Source organism: Pleurodeles waltl, chromosome 1_1 (genome assembly GCF_031143425.1).
Source record: "Pleurodeles waltl isolate 20211129_DDA chromosome 1_1, aPleWal1.hap1.20221129, whole genome shotgun sequence".
NCBI lineage: Eukaryota > Metazoa > Chordata > Amphibia > Caudata > Salamandridae > Pleurodeles > Pleurodeles waltl.
In genome coordinates, this window is record NC_090436.1 from 381,332,643 (window position 1) to 381,357,335 (window position 24,693).

At 44.9% G+C, this 24,693-nt stretch overlaps 1 protein-coding gene across 1 annotated transcript; it reads left to right on the top strand.

The window, feature by feature from the left end:
• Window positions 1–2,878: 2,878 nt before the first annotated feature.
• On the top strand, window positions 2,879–13,001 carry CCNB1 (cyclin B1). The gene is made up of 10 exons (XM_069223087.1): window positions 2,879–3,015; window positions 3,693–3,764; window positions 5,319–5,459; window positions 8,841–8,969; window positions 9,053–9,238; window positions 9,314–9,472; window positions 9,705–9,941; window positions 10,131–10,271; window positions 12,188–12,298; window positions 12,789–13,001. The coding sequence occupies exons 1-10, from the start codon at window positions 2,995–2,997 to the stop codon at window positions 12,891–12,893; spliced, it is 1,302 nt and encodes a 433-aa protein (XP_069079188.1). The 5' UTR covers window positions 2,879–2,994; the 3' UTR covers window positions 12,894–13,001.
• Window positions 13,002–24,693: the final 11,692 nt, after the last annotated feature.

Here is a 24,693-nt window from a genome sequence, read left to right on the forward strand (position 1 = left end):
GAAGGTCAGTAGGTCCTTGGTCTGTCGTAGGTGGATGGGGAGGGTGTTCCAGGTCTTGGCCGCGAGGTAGGAGAAGGATCTGCGGACGGTTGTTGTCCTGTGGATGCGTGGGACGGTGGCGAGGGCGATGTCGGCGGAGCGGAGTTGCCGGTTCGGGGAGTAGAAGGTGAGACGATTGTTAAGGCATGCTGGTCCGGCATTGTGGAGTGCTTTGTGGGCGTGGGTTAGGAGTATGAAAGTGATCCTTTTGTTGATGGGAAGCCAGTGTAGGTCTCTAAGGTTGGCTGTGATGTGGCTGTGGCAGTGGATGTTGAGGATGAGGCATGCGGAGGCGTTCTGTATCCGTTGCAGTCTTTTCTAGCGAGCTGCTGTGGTTCCCATATAGAGTGCGTTGCCGTAGACCAGTCTGCTGCTGACGAGGGCCTGGGTAACTGTCCTTCTGGTTTTGGTGGGGATCCACCTGTAGATTTTGCGGAGCATGCGGAGGGTGTTGAAGCAGGAAAATGAGATGGCGTTGACTTGTTGGGTCATGGAGAGCGATGAGTCAAGGATGAAACCCAGGTTGCGGGCATGGTTGGTGGGCGTTGGTGCGGCTCCCAGTGTGGGAGGCCACCAGGAGGTGTCCCAAGCGGAGGGGGTATGGCCGAGGATGAGGACCTCTGTCTTATCTGAGTTCAGTTTTAGTTGACTGTTCTTCATCCAGTTGGCGACAGCCTTCATGCCCTCGAGGAGGTTAATTTTGGCTGTGGCGGGGTCTTTGGTGAGGGAGAGGATCAGCTGGGTGTCTTCGGCGTAGGAGATGATGTTGAGGTCGTGAGATCAGACGATTTTGGCAAGTGGTGCCATGTAGACGTTGAAGAGTGTCAGGCTGAGGGAGGAGCCCTGTGGTACGCCGCAGATGGTCTTGGTGGCTTCAGATAGGAATGGAGGGAGGCGGACTCTGTGTTCTGTCAGAGAGGAAGGAGGTGATCCAGTCCAGGGCCTTGTCGCGGATCCCTGCGTCGTGGAGGCGTGAGCGCAGGATGTGGTGGCAGACGGTGTCAAAGGTGGCCAAGAGGTCCAGGAGGACGAGGGCTGCGGATTCGCCTTTGCCCTGGAGGGTCTGGATGTCGTTGGTGGCAGCGATGAGGGCGGTCTCGGTGCTGTGAGTGATGCGAAAGCCGGATTGGGATGGGTCCAGAGTGTTGCTTTCCTCCAGGTGGTGGGACAGTTGCCGGTTGACTATCTTCTCAAGAACCTTTGCCGGGAACAGAAGCAGGGAGATGGGCCTGTAGTTTTTGAGGTCCTTAGGCTCCGCCTGGGGTTTCTTAAGTAAGGCGTTGATCTCCGCGTGCTTCCAGAAGGTGGCAGTCTTGAAGGAGCTATTGATGATCATACGGAGTTGGGTGGCGATGATGGAGCTTGCTTTGTTGTAGATATAGTGCGGGCAGGGGTCAGATGGAGAGCCGGAATGAATGGTGTTCATTACTTTGATGGTGTCAGCGTTGTTGACGTGTCCAGGAGAGCAGGAGGGTGGTGTGGTTGGGGGGCGATGAGTCGGAGGTGTTGGTAGCTGCTGATGGGGTCTCGTGTTGAAGCTATTGTGGATGTCTGTGACCTTGTGGTGAAAGAAGGTGGCGAGGGAGTCGCAGAGGTCTTGTTAAGTTGGGATGTTGCTGGTGCTGGAACTGGGGTTGGAGAGTTCCTTCATGATATTGAAGAGCTCTTTGCTGTTGTGTGCATTGTTGTTGATACGTTCCTTGAAGGAGGACCTCTTGGTGGCCCGGATGAGCTGGTGGTGCTTGCGGATGGCGTTCTTGAGGGCCATGTGGGTGGCTGGTGTCTGTTCGTGGCGCCACTTTCTCTTGAGTTTGCTGCAGGCCTGTTTGGAAGTCCGGAGGTCGGTGATGAACCAGGTGGCCTTTCTGATGGCGCTGTTGTGAGAGGGTTTCTTGATCGGGGCAAGAGTGTTGGCGCAGTAGTCGATCCATCTTTCCTTACTGAAAAGATGGCTGCTGGCAGCACCAGCCATTTTGAAATTGAAGCCTACATTATCCTACTTTAGAATAAACACAGTTTCTCAACATAATGTACTATAATGGTTAACTATATAACATAATTTCAACTACATGTTAATCGTGTTGTGTTAATACTACTTCCATTTCATTAAAACTCTCAGTGGTTTGTCTGCTGAGCTTCGTTTATTAGAGCTAAGCCTTCATGGACTCTGGCACATAAATCATTGCTAACAATCTTGGTTAAGGGAGAAATAAGTATTAAATAAGAAGTTGGTTGCTTGTTTTCAACACACTATTTGGATGTTTCTGCGTAGGGCAGGACGATCCCAGGCGATGACACTGCCTAGCACAGTTTACACATACATTGTATATACACTTTTAAATAGCTGCAGGAAATAGGTGCAGGTGTTGAGTTCCCTAATGTTCGATTTGTCGCCTTCATTGGAGTCTGACTATGCATTAAAATATACATACATTGCGGGGATTTTTAAGCCTGCGTGCATGTCATACAAGAAACTACGAGTTCGAGAATACAACGTGCTTTAGCCTAAAAAGTTCTGGCTAAAAATGTTACGCATTATACTGGAACATTTGGTAGCCACGGGTGCGGTGGTGTAACGAGTGTCTCGTGTACTGGTAACGCGTCTAACCTGCACATGCCTGTTAGACGCCGTAGAAATGCTGCCAAGACAAGGAAGCTTCAAAGCCACACTTCCGGATCACACTTGCAAAGCATGTCAACGGGACCCATCCAGGCTACCGTACTGGACGTGGATTTTTTTTTTTTTCTTCAATCCCTATAGAAACGCATTCTAGAAGAACAGCGACCAGCCAATGGGTTGCGACGGAACGAGACGAACGAGCCAATGGAGCGCGGCTATGCGAGATTTAAACCCGAGGCGGGGCCTTGGGTGCAGGATCGTGTTTCTGTAGTGAATTCATTCTTATTCGAAGCGTAGTCTTGTTGCTGTGTGGAAGTTCCTGCTGTTTTCGCACCATGTCTCTGAGGGTTACTAGGGTGAGTGCTGCAGCGAGTACGCTCTGCTTCCCTTTTTACTCTGAACATCGCTTTCTAGTGCCTCTTTATATGCATTTTTTTAAATTCAGTTTCCTATTGTATTGCTTGGGTTAGGTTACTTTTCATCCACTTGGATACTGAATGTTCAGACTTGGGCTCTTGAACCCCCTCACTTCTCCCTTACATAGCTACATAGGACTGCTTAGCCAGCTTCTTTGTAACCGTTGCCCAGAAACTTACTGTGGACTACTTCGCCATCGTTGGGGTTATTACACTGCCGTACAGTGGACCTCTTAATTCTCGGCATATTGTTTAAGATACCACTCTCACCCCACCAGATTCTATCAAGCTTCACGGGGTGCCCCGCGCCGTACTATTCCATCCAGTTGCGTCCCCCCCCCCCCCCACCGCACCGTTATGCTCTCCCATTCGAAGTCTTACACTCCCGAACTTTTCCCAGTGTGTTCCTTAAAGTCACTTAATTTGCTCTTCTCAAACGAGTCAAGTTACTTGGTTTGAATCCCCTTATCTCGAGTGAGGAGACCCCATAATTGTCATGCCTGCGGAGTAATTGTATCTGTAGTCTCCACGCGCTGCAGGGTCCCCGGTTTCATTTAATATTGTAAGCTAGCTGCCCGAAACGGCACGTAATTAATGTTTCTCTCTACATTTCATAGAACATGCTGGCAAATGCTGACCACGTCAAGCCCACAATGGCGGGCAAGAGAGCAGTCTCCTCTGCGCAGCTGGTACGTATGGAGCGTTTGTACTGGGGTAACCTAGTCACAGGTAGTGGAGAACTACATGGGGGCAAAGGCATCCATAGTCTACGAGCGATGGGGCAAGTATGTGAGCAGAGGCGCGCTCCTGCGTTGAGAGACGGTGCTCCTTAAATGGGTGCGTCTTTAGATGTTAACTTGGTGCAGTGTTGAGGTGGCCCTTGTAGCTACCAGGGTGTTCAAAGTCCTCGGTGCACATATAAACAAGGCCTTCCTCATGCTTAACCATCTGGTGTCCAGACTGCGTGTGCCAAGTCTTAAACCTCCCCCCATGGCTAGCTTGTCAGTGAGAAGTAGGTGATGTTGCTGGCTTGGCATGGAGTTCTATCACTTTGGGGGTGACTTGATATTTCTTCAGGCCCTTGGCGAGTCAAAATGCAATTCCTTTAATGGGGAGAAGTTCAACACCATGTAGTGGGTGTTGCATCGGAAGTGTGGACAGTGCTCAAGTCTGAAAGAAACGAGGTGAATCCTGTGCGAGAGCTGGCACCAGGCAGTCTGTTTTATTGAAGGTGACTCTCGGGGAGAATCCAGTGACTAGAGGCTTGCTATGAGCCAAGGTTTAAAGCTGCCGACGCTGTCATTTAGGTGCATGCGTACTAGTTCTTGCTACTTAACAGGAATTTTGTCTTGGTGGGGATTGAACTTCTGGTAGGCTCTGGATGTATAGGCCTGGAAGATGTGCAGACAGTAGTTAAGGTGTTCGATAACTGGAGCAGGGTGTACACTAATGCAGAGCTGGGCATCAATGGCTTATTGAGACAATACGGAACACCGGTGAATCTGCTAGTGTCTGGGGTGTCTTAGGCTCCTTATTGTGAGAAGGTATGACTACATTGTTGCTTATGCAGTAATCTGTTTTGGCGCTCTGGGTCGCTGCTTAAGGAGTTTCTAGATAGAGGATGTACTGTTTGGGTGGGGTGGCTGACCTTAATGAGGCAGGTTCATACTATCGTTCACTGAGTGTAACGAATTAATTCCTGCTGTGAAGCCTTTTCCCCACCCCTTACGTAGATACTATATTTCATCTCCTTTTTTGCAGTACCTTTCTGTCCACATTGCCTCAGTTCATGAACTCTGAACTGCAATACTTTACAGGGCTAGCAGGGTGCACAGTGAGCTGGTAACCAAGTGTAGAGGTGCTGCTTTTTATAGCAGGGACTTGTAGTTTTCTTTTTTTTCTACTGCTAAAGAAACTGGCCGGCATAAAACTGCTTCTCAGTGGCCACCTGATGGAAAGTTACTTTTGGTGGTCGTGGCAGTTCAGAATGGGGTGAGGGAAGGTATTACATGGCAGCTGAGCCCACCCAGGCGGATTTCCTTAAGGTCTCAGTTGACCCCTTCCTCTGTTCTGCATACACGTCTAAGTGGGCTAGTTTTCCCTGCCCTAGGAGGAAGTGATTGATCTAAAGTTCTGGTTGTTTGGTAATCTAGTTGACATGAAATTTTGGCAGATTCTATAAACTCTGCCCCATGCCTGCAGGTCTTAACCCCCTCTGTACTTGTTCTCCCCATTCCCGTCAGGGTTCACAGGCGAATGCAGAGAATGTGAAGACCACTTTGGCAGGGAAACGTGCTATCTCAATATCTAACTTGAGACCCAGAGCCGCATTGGGAGACATCGGAAACAAAGTGGACGTGAAGGCTAAAGTGCCCCTCAAAAAGGTAAGTGATAAAAAAAGTGAATGGAAAGCACCCCTTGAAACCAGCCGCAGGTTCAGATAAAAGTGCTGGCTTTCTGAATGTCTTTCTTTATGTGCCTTGTATTGGAAGGCTTTAGTATTCTTTGAACTTTCCGTACCATGGTCTGAGGCAGGTATAAAGGATTAAGTAGCTGTAGATGGCAATTTTGCCCACAAATTGCTTTCATACACTTTAGGCTTCTCAATTCTGAACTACCAGCGCCCCTGGAATTGTAGAGCCAAATTATGCAGCAAGAAAAGCAAATTCTGTGGCACATTTTAGGATAGCACTTCAGTATTTTGTCACTTAGCACTATGATTAGGCTGCACCTAATCAGTATCATTTAACACCTAAAACGCAGGCAAGGTGATCAGTCAACCTTTGCAAAGGGCTTTCCACCACGCAGCAGCACATGTTCGGTTCTTGGTAAATTCTGAACCACTTGAGCTAACAATTTTTGTTAATCTGATTATCTTGTGGCACATGAATAATTGTGGAATTACACAGCACAATATCATAATTCCAGTGGCCCTGACTAACAAAGCCTTACTGGCATGTACTGTCCACCCACTGATAGAAAGGTTGGGCTCAAAGTTTGACATAATAAAGAACACAACACTTTCAGTTGCACTGAATATCTAAGGTCACTACAACAGTGATCTACTGAAAGTAATGAGCATACTTTCTCACTGTCAATGTTCAGAGGTTTCTACTGCAAGAAATCGTAACTGTTGCCTTTAAAGTGGGCCAGCTGGGCCCAATGTAACCAAACTGATCTTCCTATGGAAGAGTTCAGTTCCCTGATGTAGAACACACCTTTGTACTATCTTTGCTCTAGGTGTATTGATATCTGATCTTACAGAACTTGGTTACAACTGTTTAGTAGGTGTAAACCCCACTGTTGTAATGTCTGTGCACACTTAGTCTAAAACATACTGTGAAATAGTGGTTTGCCGTTGAGGTTGTCCCTCATGTAAGTGATTCTGGGCCATCAGAGTAACTGTTACTCTTCTGTTGCTGTTCAAGTGGGGTCTCCCTAGATTCGTCATTCTCTTGAAGTGTTCAAGAACTTCAAATTGGCATTCTTCTGGTGATGAGGACTAGCTAACCTTTTATATCTTCTTATCTAATGGCCTTGATCAGTGTAGTGTTCATGTCAACTCGACAGTCTGAGCCCCCCATAAACTAACTGCAGCTGGCTTTTGCTTTGACTCACGGGTTCCATCTTGGAGGATGGATGGCATGCGCCGCAACCACATCTCGGCCCATCTCAGAGCTTCACTGGCTACCTGTATCTAAGAGGATCACCTTAACTACTCACCCACGCACACAAAGCCCTCCACAACATAGGTCCGGCCTACCTCAATACTCACCTGCCCACCAGCTCCGCCAGCCTCACCTCTGTCCCCCGCATTGACTGCACCACCGGAGGAAGATCCTTCTCTCTATCAATAGCTCCCCCACGCCTTGAGACCCTAACGTGTGAGTAGTGTGCTTCATAAATTATTTCCGTGTCCACTGTGGGACTAGGACGGTACATTGTTCTAGCCAGAACCTAATTCTGGTTCATGTAAGTGAACTGACTTTGACAGGCTTCAGGAATCATATCCATGTCATGGCACACAATCACAGGGCTTACAGTAAAGACAACTAGTTGGCTCCCCCCTATTTTATAGGGGGACAATTTTGGTCTAATCACAGCAATAAGTCTTCACCTTTCAATGGATACTATTCTGGTGTAACAATGTTGTCTAGCTCATTGTGCCTGTCAAGGCACAACACCTTTGCTCCTGTCCACCTACAATCAAGAAAACCTGGGTTAGTCTTCTACACTGGACTTCAGTTGATTTACTGACTTGAGGGTTTGTCCCTGCTATAGCTTATACAATATTCCATTCACAGCTCTGCTGTGAAACTGGCTAATGCAATGCCGGAATCTGGGATTAGGTAATGGTGTTGCTGTCCCCATTGCCAAGTGTTTGTGGGTCCCTGGCATCTTGGTGGTCAAGTGTGGTTAAGGACATGCTGGCATAAATTGACTTCACTATACTGAACTTCAGTAGTGAGACCTAATAGCAAGTTAAGTTCACTCTGCAGCAATCCTGATTGCAGCTTTAAAACATTTGAACACCCCACATAATGTTGCTAATATGAGTTAGTCATGGTCCCAACTGCAGGGTGCTCACTAGCAGTATTGTCTCCAGTTACAAATCCTCACATTTGACTACCATCATTATGGCATGATTCAGGACTTGCATGTTCTAGCCCCATTAGGACCAACCCAATGCTCAAACTTTTTTGGAGCCTAGGTGCGAAACTCACTAGCATTTCTTTAGTGGTTCTGTGCCAACAGAGCCAAGTTTGACTTGCAGCACCTCAGGATTTGTATTCACAGCCCTGAATGTAAGCTTTCAATGCACTAACCCAGTAATATTGACCAGCTGCTAATCTACACCTTGTGGCAGTGTGCCCATGCAGATGTTTTTCAACCTGGAAAGCAGTTCTTCCAATATAACTGACCCTTCATGTGGCTAGGCAGAATCATAAACTCTGAATGAACATGCTTAGTTTTTGACACTAAGCCAACTGGTCTGTTAGTACAGTTTAACTTCAGTGCCCCATAAAGTTTGAGCTACACTTGTCACTTCTTTTCAAGGCAGAAAACCCTGTACAGAGGACCTTGTTACTGAAGATCCCTCAACTGTAACATGGGAACAGGTATTGGCAAAGCAATAGCAGCAACCACACCTTAAGCTTTTGGATCACTGTTGCGGCTATCTTTGACATGTAGCATAGTATGGAATGTTAGTTTAATTATTTTGGCAACCCTGTTAAAACCCATATGGATTAATTCTGGCTCTTAAAGACTCAATTAGGGCCCTGGGTCAAAGTATGTTGGAATTAAATGTCAACCATGAAAGGGATGGGCATCAATCAGGGTACATACATCAAATTACAGACTTAAGAGCTGGATCATATTCTAGTGGACACCATTTGTCTTACCTAAAATGAGACCTTTAAGGTAGTCTGCATGCCATGGGTTGCCAGGGCATTCATACATTGAAACTTGGTGTCGCCAACGACTTCATGGAGCATAATGAAACACTCTGCAGGCAGACCTATATTTGTAGGGAATGTTATGCTGTCTTAGATTTCCCATTATTACTGTCATGGCTGCTCATGTGCTTGAGTGCATGGAGTAGTAATGCTGGTAAGCTGGCTATGAAATCCTCTTCACAGGAACCACCTTCATGTGGTTTGACACTTTTACCCAGTCTCACTCTTGCAAGATGTTGAAATGTAATTGCAAACTAATTTATCCTTCATCTAGTGTGCTCATTCAATTTTCCTAACTTTCTACAGGATACCAAGGTTATAGAGAAGGCGCTCCCTAAAAAGGCACCCAAACCAGCTGAACAAGTAGTAGTGACTGAAAAGCTAGAGGCTAAACCAGATGTACCTGAAGTGAAGCCTGTCAAAGACATAGCAAAGGTAACTTGTATCTGCCTATGCTGTTAGCTTAACTGATGCTGTAGTAATTGGTGTACTCATGGCTTTCTACTTGTTTTGAGCAGGTGGGACCTGAACCTCCATCACCAAGCCCTATGGAAACATCTGGTTGTGCTCCTGATGAAGGGCTTTGCCAAGCCTTTTCTGATGTGCTTATAGAAGTTAAAGATGTGGATGCAGGTGATGCAGATAACCCCATGCTTTGCAGTGCTTATGTGAAGGACATCTACAACTATCTGAGAAGCTTGGAGGTTTGTATGAACTGATGTTTTTCAAATAAAATTAAATGACAAATGCTCAAATTAAACTTAATTACATTTTTGCAGGAGGAACAATCTGTAAGGCCAAGGTATCTTGATGGCCAGGAAGTTACTGGAAACATGAGGGCTATATTGATTGACTGGCTGGTGCAGGTGCAAATGAAGTTCAGGCTGCTCCAAGAAACCATGTTCATGACTGTGGGAATTATTGATCGTTTTCTACAGGTATGGTCTTGTTTGTACAAAACACCAATGCATTATCTGCAAGTGTCCCTTAATGTACAGAGGCTGTACCTTTAGGTACACCATGGAACTTGTGTGGATTGAGAAGGAGCAGTGCTACATGTTTAAAACTTTGTGTGCTCACTCTATAGAGAAAAGCCTACACTGCATCTGAATTATGTTGCGAAACTTAAGTGAGGTGAAGCTGATACTAACCAGAACCTCTATTTTGCAGGCAAATCCTGTGCCAAAGAAAATGCTTCAACTAGTTGGTGTAACAGCCATGTTTGTCGCCTGTAAATACGAAGAGATGTATCCTCCAGAAATTGGAGACTTTGCCTTTGTAACAGACCACACCTACACTAAAGCTCAGATTCGTGAAATGGAAATGAAGATTTTGAGGGTCCTGGACTTTGGTCTGGGGCGGCCTTTGCCACTGCACTTTTTACGACGAGCCTCAAAGATTGGTGAGGTAAACTGATCTCAGTAATCTTGCAAATTACACTAGCTACTGCTAAAATGGTACTTCACTGGGCTAGCAGCAGTTTCCTAAACATTTAAATTAAAACGGTTTGTCCATGTGAATGTCATCTGCTTGTGAGGCATAGGTTTGCCTTGTGTCTGCTTAAATTCCTTGCTAAGCCTTCTCCCCTGCCTTTAGGTGAGCTCAGAGCAGCATACCCTGGCCAAATATCTGATGGAGCTGGTTATGGTGGATTACGACATGGTGCACTTCCTACCATCTCAAGTGGCAGCAGCTGCCTTTTGCTTGGCTCTTAAAGTACTTGATGGAGGGGAATGGGTAAGTTAATGCTTACTGTGACAACTGTACTTTAGTGTGTTTCATGGATTAAGCGCTTGAAAAATTGCATTTTGTTGTGACCATGTTAACGGTGATGCAATGTGATTTAAACTTGCAAATGGCATGCAGTTCTCAAAGCTTCACTCATAGCTTTCTCGGAGGACTTGGTAGAACTTGGCTTGGTCACAATTGGAATTAGTCAAGTAAATCATGACTGACTTGTCTTTAAATAGCCTCTTGAATGACTAGTCATCTAATGACAATAGTGTGCACTTTGTCTTGGTTCCTACTTCACTTAATCAGATGACCTGTTTGTTTGGACCAATGCTCTAGATCGGCTGTAGTTACTAGTAGCTCGCAGTAACCTTAAGCATGGCTCCCAGCCTCCAGTTTAACTAAACTGCAATAAATGTTCCACTTGCCTTAAAGACAGGGCTCTATTTTGTTACTATCTGGCTGCAGATAGTGATCTGCTACATCTGAGTGGAGCTATGTCCATTATGACCCATGTGGGTCAGTGCTTCAGAACGGAGGTATTTAACTCTTGTCATTCTCAATTCTTATTGGAGCATAAGAACAGATTATTTCTGGCTTTAAATGAGCAGAAATGCAAGACTTAATGATTAAGTTAACTCGAATTTTCTCATGTCACAATTAGCAACAGCAGACACCTTGCTACAGTGCCAAATTTATAACTAATAGTCACTTAAATATGGGAAATTTAAAGTGAAGAAACTTTAGTCATTTGATTAAATGTGAATTTAATTTCATGTTATATGGCTCCATGTCTACAGGAGTAATAGGCCTGTTTCAAAATACACTGACATGGGAGTAATGTAATTTTATGTAATGCTTATAAACAGTTAACTCTGAATGTGAATTTTCTCAGCTTAAGTTTCATTTGCAGGCATCTTTCTCCCAGTAGCTGATAAACAGGCTGCCATGTTAAATCATAAATGTAGCCATTTTTAATAGGATAAATCTAAAGCACATGCTCAAGAGCAGAAATGTGCCTTGTTTTGAAAAAAATCACCAGTTTACATTTCTCCCTTACAAAAAATGGTGGTATGCTTCCTTTCTACATGATAAAAGGTATGTTGTGTGCCACAAGTACCAACAATACTGACTGTTGGGATGGACAACACATGCTCATACATTTCCCCCACAGGAAATGCACTCACTGACACAACAGCCCCCATAAGTTGCTTAAGCTGAGCAAGGGTGTCTTGCAACAGTGGTAGTTACTTGGCCTTGATTAGCTCACAACAGTTCACTGATCAGAAGTGGCTAATTACAGAAGAATGGAGACACCTGTTCTAACCATACATGGTTCTTTGGTTTGCTTTTTCTTTTTGGCTCTTAATCTTAAGTTTCTGTACCTGATACATTTTTAAGTATAATGCAACTTGCCTTCATTCAGCTTGTTAAATGTCTAGCAATGTATAGCTGGTTGCAGGCTCTAATAAGCTGTGGAGAAACTTCAATAGTCTTCTAACTATCGGAGTACAACTTACTGCAATGTGTTCCACTGAAGGTGTTTAGTATGGGCATTCAAGTAAACTAGACTGTTTTGTAACATGCCATACTATTCCCATCTCCAAATATGCTTGAAGCACACTAATACATAATGCTTTGGGGTACCTCCCGGATTAATGCATTAACCATGGACATGTGCTTTAGTAGATTCATTTTAGTTGTTGCCTCCTTGGTGTTGAACATCCACAAGACAGAAGATGCCTACATTTCCCCAGTGAGATGGGCTATTGCTGAAATGCCAAAGCTTTTGAGATTGTTCTTGCTCTCCATAAATGTAGTCTCTTGGTAGGCATGTTCAGATTTAAACATGGTACATGTTGCCTTTTGATGGCAGTAGCCTTCCCCTTTCTTGATGTGATCATTTTTATTTTGTCTTCTAGACTCCCACACTGGAGCATTACATGTGTTACTCAGAAGGCTCACTAACTCCAGTCATGCGACATATGGCAAAGAACATCATGAAAGTTAATCGTGGCCTCACTAAGCATTTGGTATGTACTTCACATCAATTTTGTGTAACTGGGTCGTTTTCTAGCCTTAATCTTGAGCTACAAGTGTCTAAAAGATGGTAGTTGCTTTGCAGGCTACTTTAGTAGTGTTAACTGCTAAGTCAAACATGCAGGTTTTTTAAATGTGCTTCTAACTCGTAAGTAATCACTGATTCTCTGGATTGATTTCTGCATTAAGTTTTGAGTTTATACCTCACATGCTTCATAGGTTCTTGAGTAGGTAGATCTGCATCAATGATGGCTACTTATGGCATTGAACTGCCTGAACCTTTTACTTTTGATATAAAGACTTGACTTGTTTACAATAGTAAACAGTATAGTGCACCTGATGTGGTTGTGGACTGAGTGTAACCAGGATTTCAAATCTTGGGTGCAGGCAGGAGTCATTGTCAATATGACAAATGTGTAACATGCTGAAGATTACATAACTGATTGTAGACCTCATTTAAGTGTTCATTAATATTTCTTGCAGACTGTGAAAAATAAGTACTCCAGCAGCAAACAGATGAAGATCAGCAGCATATCTCAACTTAAGTCTCCAGTTGTACAGGAACTCGCCAGGCCATTAATGTCATAAGTTATTTTATTATGAAGTGTTAAGCACCATGTGCTGAATGTAAATATTGTGAATTTTATTGTTTTACTATGTTTTTAAATAAATGTTTTAATAAAATGTTGAACACAAGGTGGTTGTGTGAATCTCATCCTTGCTCATATCATTGGCTCCTGTAGGCTTTACCACAAAGTAGTTAGACTTTTCTATCCTTATGGAATCCTGCTACAATAAGGTTTCTTTAGCCAGTGAAGTCCAGTTGTCATGTTTCTAGGCTCCACCTTTGACTTAGCTGCTTGGTGTACTAGTCACTTCTGTGTGCTTGTGGAGGGTGCCTGGCTGTAGGTAGCTGGTGACTTATTCTGAGGCCTAACAGACCTACATGCTACGGAACTGTAGCTTGTATCAGACTATCCTTTCAGGCAACTGTGTGGCCTTTTAAAAAACAAACAAACCATATTCTTCAGGTTACTGGGCCTTTACTGCTCTGACGACCCCCCCCCTCTCCCTGCTCTCTTGCATCAGCTATACCTGTTAGCTATACTTCAATGTCTTAAGTTCTATATCCAGTTATAGATGCAGTAAATCTGCAGATGGTTTGTAAATTGTATTGTATTCGTATTTATATAGCGCTTACTACCCCTGACGAGGCGTCGAAGCGCTTTTCGATGAGTAGCATGCTACTCCGGTACCCAACAAGAATTAGTGATGGATTAGTATAATTTAATAAGGAGTACAGTTTTAGTATTATTATGAGTTAATTTGAGTTGCGGATATGAGAGTTTGTTAGTTAGACTGGAGTAATGGAGGGGTGGAGGAGGAAAGAAATCCAGAAGTGTCTGTCACTACTGGCAACACTTAGCCCTCAGTAGGGCTATTTCCATGCAGCCTGTTACTTCAGCAGGGCTCACTGCATTTTTGTGGCAGAGTAAATGGTGCCAGGTGGTTAGGGGTAGTGTAGATTTGCTCCACCTTCCAATTTCTGGCTGTTCATGCCTGAACACTTTAGTGTGCTCAAGCAGTGCAGCCAACTGGCTGGAGGCAGGATTAATTTTTCACTGGTTTGGCTGGTAATATCAGGTGGGCCATGCAGAATCTCTAGAAGGGGTATCACCTACCCTTCCTGGTCACTCTGACACACCTTCCATCTCTCCAACTGATTGACTAATTGCCTGCCTTAAAGCACGGTGTGCAAGGCCTTTTGGCTATAGGGGCTTCAAGTGTTCCTGCATCAGTGTTGTGGCTTTTTACTCTGACAGTCCTTCATCCTACCTAGTCTAGAGATGCACCTGCCAACTTCCTCTAGGACAAATTCAAAGATGCTTGTGCTGGCCCAGGTCTTGTCTGCTGTCAACCCTGGAGACCTGCAGGACACTTCCATATTAGTTGTGGGACAGGAGCATTCTTGGTCTGCTGTACATCTTTAGTATCACAGCACCCCTTGGGTGGTCACAAGTGAGTCATTGCCCCACCTTAGGTGCTTTGTGGGGTTCACAGGAGCAAAGGGCACATTCTTTGCAACATCTCTGAATACATACTGCAGTCTATATTGGATGAGTTAATTCCCTTTGCAGTTAATCTTTCTACCAGACTTGCCACTTACCAGTTATTTTTGGCAGGCTATGGGAACATTGTCCCCTGCATTGTGTACAGTTGTCTACTGCTGTGTGTGCAAACTTGCACATATCTGGTAGCCTGGATTTCGAAAATCTTAGCCCCAGCATCAAACGTATCCGGCCTAAGTCTGTCCCTTGATTTGAGTATGGACTTGGACCCAAACAGGCAGTGTATTTCTTAATCTGCCCTTTATGCATGAAGGGCAATGCTTGCAATCAGTCCCCCAATGCCTTACGAGCAAAGGTGTGTTTTGCATTAAATAACAAGGTAATAGTTCTAGAGAATTAAGGACCAGAGGACACACTTATGCATGCAGTCATGATCTAATGGGAGCAAGGCTTTTACTTAATGATTAGTCATGGCAGTGTTGGTCATCCATAGCTTGGGTCACTTAACTACTGAATGTAACCAAAACGTCCACTCGCATGAGTGTTTAATAGAATGCCTATCCATATGTGCCCTTGCAGTCTGAATTTCCAAGGCTAAAAAATTAGTTAGCCAGTTACTGAGGCTATCATTGGGTCTCACCCATTGTAATGTGCTATAGGTATCACTAGTGGATCCTGATTAGTTTTAATGGGTCTCAGTTCAGCTTAGCCTTCTGGCTTGCAGGCCTGTGCCTTGTCCCCTAGTGACTTAAACTACTTGGACAACTCAGTCTATTTAAGATTGCTGCCTTTGCTGTAACTCTGTCTTGGTTTTATCAGTGCCACTCTGAAGGCATCACTATTGGCACAAAAAAGTGATGTCATAGGTATTCACATGGTCCTTTCCCACTTAGGTGTGACAGGAACATAACATTGGGTGGCAATTAATTACATAATTGCTGCAAGAAGCCTGCCCAATCTGTGGGAGTCATACAAGAACTGTATAAACTCACACAGACCGGGCTATTGGAGGTATTCTTAAAATATGCTATTGATGCCATCTATGCTGCACATTGCCTTTGCAGACCTAGCCTTCATGTCACCAGTCTGGCCTTGACATCTTTCTAAGGTAACAAGGGTTTGCAGGTGCTGCTCATGGGCAGATTAGGTTTATTACACCTAGCTCAGGTTGGGGTTTAGGTTCTCCATGCTAGGGATTAAACATTTCATGTTTACTGCAAGATGGTGGCAGTCTCTGTATTTGACATCCTTGCAATCATGCTGCTTTTATTATGCACTATCCTAATCCATGCAGCTCATGCATGTTTGTAGATTGCAGCCTTTTCAATTAACTCACTCTCCTGCCTCAACTTTGCCTCTGACTTTTTTGTTAAAGTGAGAAAACAGTAATGTCTGTTCCACCACAACTCCCCAGAGATGTCAGAATGTAGAGTTCACACTTAAGGCTGCCAGAAATCACTTCAATGTTCGGGTTTTAGTGAAGTACAGCTTGTGAGGGTTGGGCTGCCAGTTGTGACTTGTAGGAATTGCATACAAACTGCTGTCATCCCTAAAACAGCAGTTTCACCTAGAAGTGAGTCAAACTACATCACTCTACTCATTTTACCAATTCTGTGTTCATAGGATATGTGGAGCAGGAGTAGGTGCTGTCTGCAGCTGTGATCTACCAAGTGCCCCCTCCTGAGCCTTAAATGTATTGAGATTCCTATCTTGTGAGTTATTGGCATTCTTTTGACATGCAGATCACCTTTTGGGTGACATAGCTTGACGTATGCATAACAATGTTCTCAATCCACCCTCCACTCTTACTACATGCAGGGACCCCAAGTTGCATTGTCAATGACTACCATGATACTGCACTTTTTGCTCCCAGGCTGTGTATAACCATGTGGGGCATATGTGTATTCATGTGAGTGAGCTAATTTTCATACTGCTTGTGATTACTGGATCCAGCAGGCCCCTCATGACAGACACTTGAGAAGCTGTCAGTTTATGGCACATCATTGTCAGCCAGATGTATTACTACTTGGTGGGAGCTATTGTCAACAAACCCAAATACCCCCCCCCCAAAAAATCATATCCCTCCACTGCTGGGGTAGATCCAATTCACCAGGAGGCTAAACCCTAGACTCAAAAATTGGTGTTCAGGGGAGGGGGAACCAGTTTCTGGAAATGTTAATCTCAGTTGGTGTCGGTAATGGTTCAATACCTTTTGTTGTACCTTTAGCGCACACTCCCAAGTGATAGGCACTAGATGTTGGTGCTCTGAAATTCCAGATGGTTACATAGACCTGATACACACTGATGGAACTCTGCTGGAAGATAGTTCCTTCCCCGGGGATAAAACACTAGCAAATTTAACAATGTGCCCTTTCCAGGTGCTATCATGGAACATTAACCGTCTCCTAGATTAAGTGAAACTTATGGCTGTGCTCTCCTTTGCCACAGACCAGATGTACTCCTTCTCCAAGAAACATCTTTTGGGATAACAGTGCCCCTTTTTGGCTCTTCAAGGCTACAATAGGATCTTCATGCTGGGTTTACCCGGAGGTCTAGAGGTGTTGCGATTCTCCTGCAATGCACCTTTCCCGTTGTGGTCGATTGGGTGGTGAAGGATGGACTGACAGTTGTGGCAGTGACGGATTCACTGGAGGGGAGTGCAATCAGTCTGGTTAGTGCATATTTCTTAACCCCCTCCCCCTGAACAGTTTCCTAAAAACTCTCGTCATATTAGACCTACCCCCTAGGCTGACATTTATAGGTGATTTTAATACATTCCCAGACCCTGTAAAGGACATGTCGGGCCTCCCTTCTGTATCCAGATGTGGGCCTGCCAATCAGCTCTCATATTGGTTGTCCTTGGGACTGATATGTGGAGGACCTGGCATCTGAACACTAGAATTTACCTACACATCAGCTGTGAATGATAATACAATCTGGAATAGATCTTATCCTGATGCCTGCAACACTCTCACTTAAAAAATGCTCCTAGAGGAATTGTTTAGATATAGTATGTGTACATATGATTGAGTCTTCACTTAATAAACAACTCTGTACTGTTAAAATCCAATATTACTCCATAGGATTCAGGAAGTAAAAAAATAAAATGCAACAAATTTCCATCTCCTAAACAATACTGTATATAACCCCTCCTTCCCCCCCGTGTAGATCACAAGACTGAATCCGACAGAAGATCCAGGAAGGGGTTATAACCCTCATGACACATCCCTGCACAATAATTGCCTGGTTTTCTGTCCCAGTTCAAGCAATAGACTTTCAATTCAGCTTGTCAAATGAGAAGATAATGTTGACGTTTTGGCCTGTGGTAGCAGTCAGAGGTCAGTCATACCATCATCAGGACTCAGTTTTGTTAAATAATACAACAGGTTGCAAAAAGACTCTAGCAACACGCAAGGGGACTTCAACCTTTTAAATATGGGACCGCTAGTGTCTTTCTTCATCCGCTCAACACATGCAAGTCAGAATCAAGACTGTGAAACTGCTTTACTGGTTGGTTTCCCATCAGCAACTATATCCTGAATCATTCCCAAAATTGTAGATTTGGAGGGTGAATGGATGACCATGCTATCTGAGGTGGCTTATGCTTTTGCGAAGTACTATCAACTACTGTCACTCCCTCAGCTGTCCCAACCAGAGACTGACTCCCTGGATGAGCCTATCACCAGTGTTGAGGTAGCAGCAACAATGTCCTCTCTTGCTGCTGGGAAGACCCTGGGCCCCGACGGCTTCCCAGCTGAATTATATGTGGCATTTAGAGAGCTATTAACACCCAGCCGAATTATATGTGGCATTTAGAGAGCTATTAACACCCAGACTGCTCGGCCTATATAGCGAAGTAGACTGCACAGGTACCGTTCCACTTGGCCTAGATACAGCAACCATAGTGGTTATTCCAAAGACCCAGCCTCCTCAGGTGTGTGCAGGCTATCGCCCCATTTTGCTTATTAATGGAGATGTTAAAATATATATGCCAGTCTTGGCCCCTTGCCTTAAGCGAGTACTACCTCTTTTAATTAACCCAGATCAATGCGGTTTCATGGCTAATCAAGGAATGCAACATTGTATATGCCGGCTTCAGATGGCCTTGGCTCACCTGTCTTCAGATCTAGTGTTATTCTTTGTGGATTTTGAGAAGGTGTTCGACTCGGTGGACTGGAACTACCTACAACTGGTTCTGAACCACGCTGGGTTGGGTCCTATGTTTTGTAGGTTAGTCCAGGCGCTCTACATCAACCCCATGGCCAGAGTCCAGATTAATGGTGTCCTCTCTGATTCCTTCCCTATTCAGCTCGGAATTCAGCAGGGTTGCCCCGTGCCCACTCCTCTTAGCCCTGGCTATGGAGCCGCTGGCTGGCACAATTGTTTAGGAGCGACTATCTCTTTCATTGATGGAAATGAGACACTGATCACGAAGATCGCATAGCGCTCTATGCAGATGTCCTTTATTTGGCAGACCTGGCCACTTCTGGTCTGTGCAGTCCATCTCTTGTGATGTTTTGAGGAGGCCTTGGGTCTCTGAATTGAACCCTGTTAAATCCATTCTGGTTTCCTAGCATCATCACAGGATTGTTTTGCGTGGCAAGAGGTAGAACCCATCCGAAGGCTTAACTTCAAATATTTGGGTATCTGGGTGGCACTCCTATCTGAGAACCTAGTCCCTGGCCCTCCGAACGCTGACTCGGTGAGCGGGTGCAGACTTGAGATGGTGGGGTCTCCCACTGAACGTGCTAGGTCGAAGATGATGATCCTCCCATGGTCTCTCTACATTTTTCAGAGTATATCCGCTCCATTGACACATCCGTGGTTTCGCACCTTGGACAGGGCTATAGCATCCCTTCCCTGCAGGGGCACTCGACATAGATTTGCGATACATCACTGTCAGAGAGGCCAATATAATGGTGGATTGGGGTTAACTAATCTAAACCTCTGCTGCCTGGTGACTCAACTACTCAGCCTAAATGACTGGTTTAATTGGGGGGGTGGGAGTCAGGCCTGATATATCGTCTTAAACTCACAACTCTTAGCTTCCCACACAGATACTGGGCATACTTTATGGTTCCCCGATGCCATGGCGCCTGGAACCAAGATGGTGTTCACGGCATGGAGGGCAGCCCTACGTCACACTTGCTGGATGAATCTCCTGACTCAAAACCACCCCCCCAAAATGCCTCAAGCTCAGCCAGGCACTACATACACATATAACAAACACTAATCCCCTTCTGGAGTATAGTCCCCTGGAAGCCAAACTACTTATGGAGGCACTGGGGAAAGGGGGAATAGGCCAAATATATAGAATATTGATCAACAATGCCCCAGGTGACCTAACCTAAATCCTCTTAAAGCAGTAGGTAAAGGAAATGCGTGCCACTACAGACACACTAGAAGCAAAACTTAATGACCGAACGGCACTCCCAGCACAGTAACATTCACTTGGTTGGTTTTCCTGAACGGGCCGAAGTCCCTGCAGTTGATCTCTTTGTAGAAGATATAATCCTCAATAAACTGCAACCAAAGGGTCTCTCTAATTATTTCTTAGTGGAAAGAGCACACAGAATGGTGCCCGCCCCACCAAAACCAGGGGATCGTCCCGCAAACAATCATTGCCCAGGTTTTTAATTATAGAGAGCAGGATGTCATTCTCCAAGCAGCACGCAGAGCCCTACCAATCAAAACTGATAATGTGACCATTTCCCTTTTTCTGGATTACACCCTCAGAGTGCAGGTCTTTCATCAAAAATTCACAGATGTGAAACGAGTCCTCAGATAGCGGAAGCTAAAATACTTTCCATCAACTTTAAGAGTGGTGACCAAAGGGAAGACTGCACTTCAACACCCCAGAAGCAGCATGGGAATAGCTAGATGGCTGGCGGACGATTGAGTGGACCCTGCACAAAAGGCCACCCCGCCGACCATGCCGTGCACTGGACCTGCCAGGCAGGCGAAGCATCAGGGAATCCGACAATCCTGACCAAGGGCAGTCACCATTACATCAACTGGAGCCTCCACCCTCTGCAACCCGAGTCAAGAATCAATAAGGGACTGAGGGTTTGACTTAAGCAGTATAGGACCGAAATACTCTCAATTTGCCAGTGATGACCCACCGGTGTCGCGTGCTGATCCTGGCCCGGTGGCACTACGATAAACAACTATCCTATGTCCAACGGCATAACCGAATATAGACTAAGGACAATTGGTAACATGTAATTTTCTTCTCCTTCATAGAGGGGGTGATCTGTTTGGGAGAGGAAAATACAAACCGACAACTGTTCCCCACTGTTTGAAGATGGTTAGGGGGGGACAGGCACTCTGCACAGTTGAGGAGGCCTGTTATGCAGGGAGGTAGAGAGGGAGATGTTCTGAGGAGTTTTGTTTGTTATTGTTAGCTCCGGATCACAGAGTGTGTAAGCTGCAGACCTTACCCAGCACACCACACAAAAGATATAATGAATCCCCCAACACGACCCAGGAACGGGGTTAACCTGCCCTAAAGCAGCCGCTCAGCTGCTGCAGGAACGATGAGCACGTACATGGATAGAACCACCCAGTCTATGATTTTCTTATCTTGGAACATCAATGGATTAGGCGATAAAATTAAGCGGTGAGTTGTGCTCCAGCATATTAAAAGACAGGCATCAGATATTACCCATCTGAAAGACACCACCAGAAAAACACTTGATAGATGGGATTATACTGTAAACTAAAAGTCCTTGCTGTATATACATCAGGTTCCAGGGATTCTCCTTAAGAAATCACTGCCTTTCACGATCCAAAAGGTCTGGCCCGATGCACATGGTTGTTTTGTGGCCCTTACGGGTGCCTGAGAGGGGCAAACAACCAATATCTGCCACTTATAGGATCCATCACGTCTGCGTGAAGAACCCTGTTGGATCTGGGGGCAGAGCTCCTTCAACTACCACACGGAAAGCTAATCATAGGGGGAGACTTTAATTGGGTGCCATGTGAAGAGCTTGATCAACACCCTCCTAGAATACTGACCGCATCCACACACCCATTAGCTGATTTCAGGGGGGATGGGCCGACAGGACGTCTAGAAGTCACATCATTCCCATGAGACACAGTTTACCTTCCATTTTGGAGCACACAGCAGTTTGCCACGTATTGGTTACATTCTCTCACAAGCAGGGCATGAAACACTATTTTAAAGAAATCAAGGACTCAGTTGACTCTGCTCAGACCTTATGGGAGGCCTACAAGATAGTAATAAGGGGGTACTGAGTAGCCCTCAGGGCCAGATATAAGAAAAAAAACGGACGCACCTAGGCACATTGGAAAAAGACATTCAAGTCCTTGAAGAGTCTCTAGCACAGGGGGTGTCAACTAATCGCATGGACCACCTTAACCTACAACCAGGTGGCTACCCGAGAGCCCTCTGTAGGCTACCAAGGGGGCTGAAACTTCAAGGACCAGCAGCCATAACTGTCCATATCTGGCATAAGGCCACCAGATTTCTGAGATGGTCTGGGAGGTTAGCATTAGCCACCCCTCTATGAAATACAGCAAAACTGCTAAATCTCCCAGGGTTCTCAAAATGTGACCTTATAGGCATCTCCAGTGTGGAAGATTTATGGAATCAAGACAGGATTTTGTCCTTTGCAGACCTGAAACGAGAATACCAATTGGCCCCCAAAGAAATATACCGATACTTGCAAGTCTGTCACATGCTACCTACCACTATACCCAAAGGCACACAGCTCCTTGATTTGACACCACTAGAGGACCATCTCCTAGATGACTACATGACATGCAAAGCCACCTCCTTCACATATAGGAAAACTATTTACAACTCACCTAACACCCTATTACATCTCTGTGACAAATGGGCACATGACCTGGGTGGACTGGAAGATGCAGAATGGTTGGAAGCCCTGCCTTCCCCTAGGGAGACAGCCATGAAATCCAGACTTTGACTGGTGCAATTAAACATTTTACATTGCTCCTAATACTCTCCCACAACACTTTACAGAACGGGAAAAATTATGATGACAAGCTGTAGGCATGGTTGTCACCAGGTGGCACTTACTACCATGTGGTCTGTGAATGCCAGGAAATCCAGAACTTCTGTAGAACAGTATTGGATTGTGTGAATGAGGTATTGGGGTCCTCCCTGTTCCCGATAGTGTAGTGGTGTCTTTTGAATGTATGTGGAGACCAGGCTCTCAAGTAAGGCTCAGATATGGGTAACACAGGGTCTATCCACTGACAAGAGAAACATTGCCAAATTCTGGGAGGCAGTGACTACAGTGACTAGACCAAGTTTAGCCAGATGGAAAAAAGACAAGGACTGGTGAAACGATATATGAATGACAAGGATGCCCACGAAAATGGGGCAGAATTCTGGGTGCCTGGAACACTTACAGGGGTCATATCTGTAGAACCTGTGATGAGATGCCATTTCAGGGACACAGCTCTGAGAGGCATTGCCTGCAGGTCAATAACCATGGTGAAATCCAAGATGGGGTGGATTATAGGGATAGTCAAATTCATTATTATACAAAATGTAGTGTGATGGCTGTATCTGTGCTGTTGTTTCTTTTCGTAAATATACTAATAAATAGAATAAGTAATTGCCAACATGAAGATCGACCCTCTGAGTAGTTCCCTCGAGGAAAGTCTGGATAAGAAGGATGAATGAACTGGATATCTTTTGGAATCAGGGCCTCCAGTCCAAACATGCTTGGAACCATATAGCCTGTCACCAATACAGGGAGAAAACCCCAAAACAGTCCAGACCCCCAACAGCTCTACAAGGCAAGCTCTCCCGAATACATTGCAGGCAATAGTAGTAGGTATGAACCATCATTCAGATAAAAATGGATATTCAAGTTAATCTGCTTACCAACCTGACTGTCTTTGTTGTGGGAATAGATGACAGGCTGAAACAGCTTAACTCACCCACAGTAAGAACTCAGACCTCAAGCAATATAGTAAAAGCAACATCCTGATCCTGATCTATTTTACTAGACAAGCTAACTACATAACCTAATATAATAAGCACCTTCATCAATGAAGTAAAATTGAGCAAACCTGATTTGACATCAAGTAAGTCTGCAAGATTATTTGCAGGATGTCATAGTGACCCGAAAAATGCCACCATGGGTTGGAAAGGCAGCAATAAAATATGCATAACTTGAGAGAACCAAGACAACCCTCAATTTGTGAGGAATTCTCCGGCAAGCTCAGAGCATCCTGCACAGCTAGGAATCCCACATAAGAAAGAGACCAAAAGTCTCACTCCCCTGTGGCCAAAGAAAACCCAGCCAAGGAACTTTTCCAAGAGGCCCACTTGTTTAATTTCAGCTAGTCCACATCTAAAGACCACCTCTAGTTAAGCAAGCAGGAGAGCAAGAGGCTCCACAGGGGAAGACACAGAGCTGTGACATCAGCACCGGCCTTGCATGCAGGGAAGCTATAACCAATTTTTACCAAAAAAGAACACAGAAATAAGGAGATTAAGGCATACACAAAATATTCTATGGTGGAGTTTATTAATTGTAAGTGATAATTGCCAGCCCTGCATACAACAGAAGGTAGATTTCAATTCAAACAAATACAGGGGCTTAAATGAGCCATCTTTAGAGACACCAATTGCTTCAGTGACCGAATCTTCTAAATATGTGGGCTTAAGTGAGCAACCATTACAGACGGTCATCAAAACAGCGACCACTGAATCCCAAACTGAATGGGCATTTACTAGCCTTTCGTTGATACATATGAGTTTACCTCCTAGAGAGGGTTACAATCTAACTTATTAGACGGTCAGAGCTCAAATCTTGAATTCCAATCAAGCACCTGATAAGGCAACTACTGGCGACTCCACCAATCCAACAAGACAGGTGTAAAATGCCATCGCTCAATCCCCTGAAGATTTTCTGTCTCACAAAGATGGAGATTTAATCTGCTCCCATTAGCTGCATCATCATTTTCAAATATCCCCAGATAAACTAAAATATTGGGGTATCCAGAATATAAAATAAGGGGTAATCTTGACATGTAAAATCGCACCAACATCCTTAGGCTGCTGGCTGATATTCCCCAACTAGCAGATAATAAATCTGGAGACATACCAGTAAGAGAGTTTATTTCAGCCTGTGGTCTACAAAAACCTGAGCACACTGTGATATCTTTTCCCACACATAATCAAGCCAAGTAGGTCTATCAGCAAACTCTCCCTTAGGAATTGTATAAAGATCAGCTGGTATGTTGGGAATGCCTATCCACTATCATCATTTGTAAAACACAGGCTCTTCTGGCAGGGAAGTCCAATACCGGCCTCCATT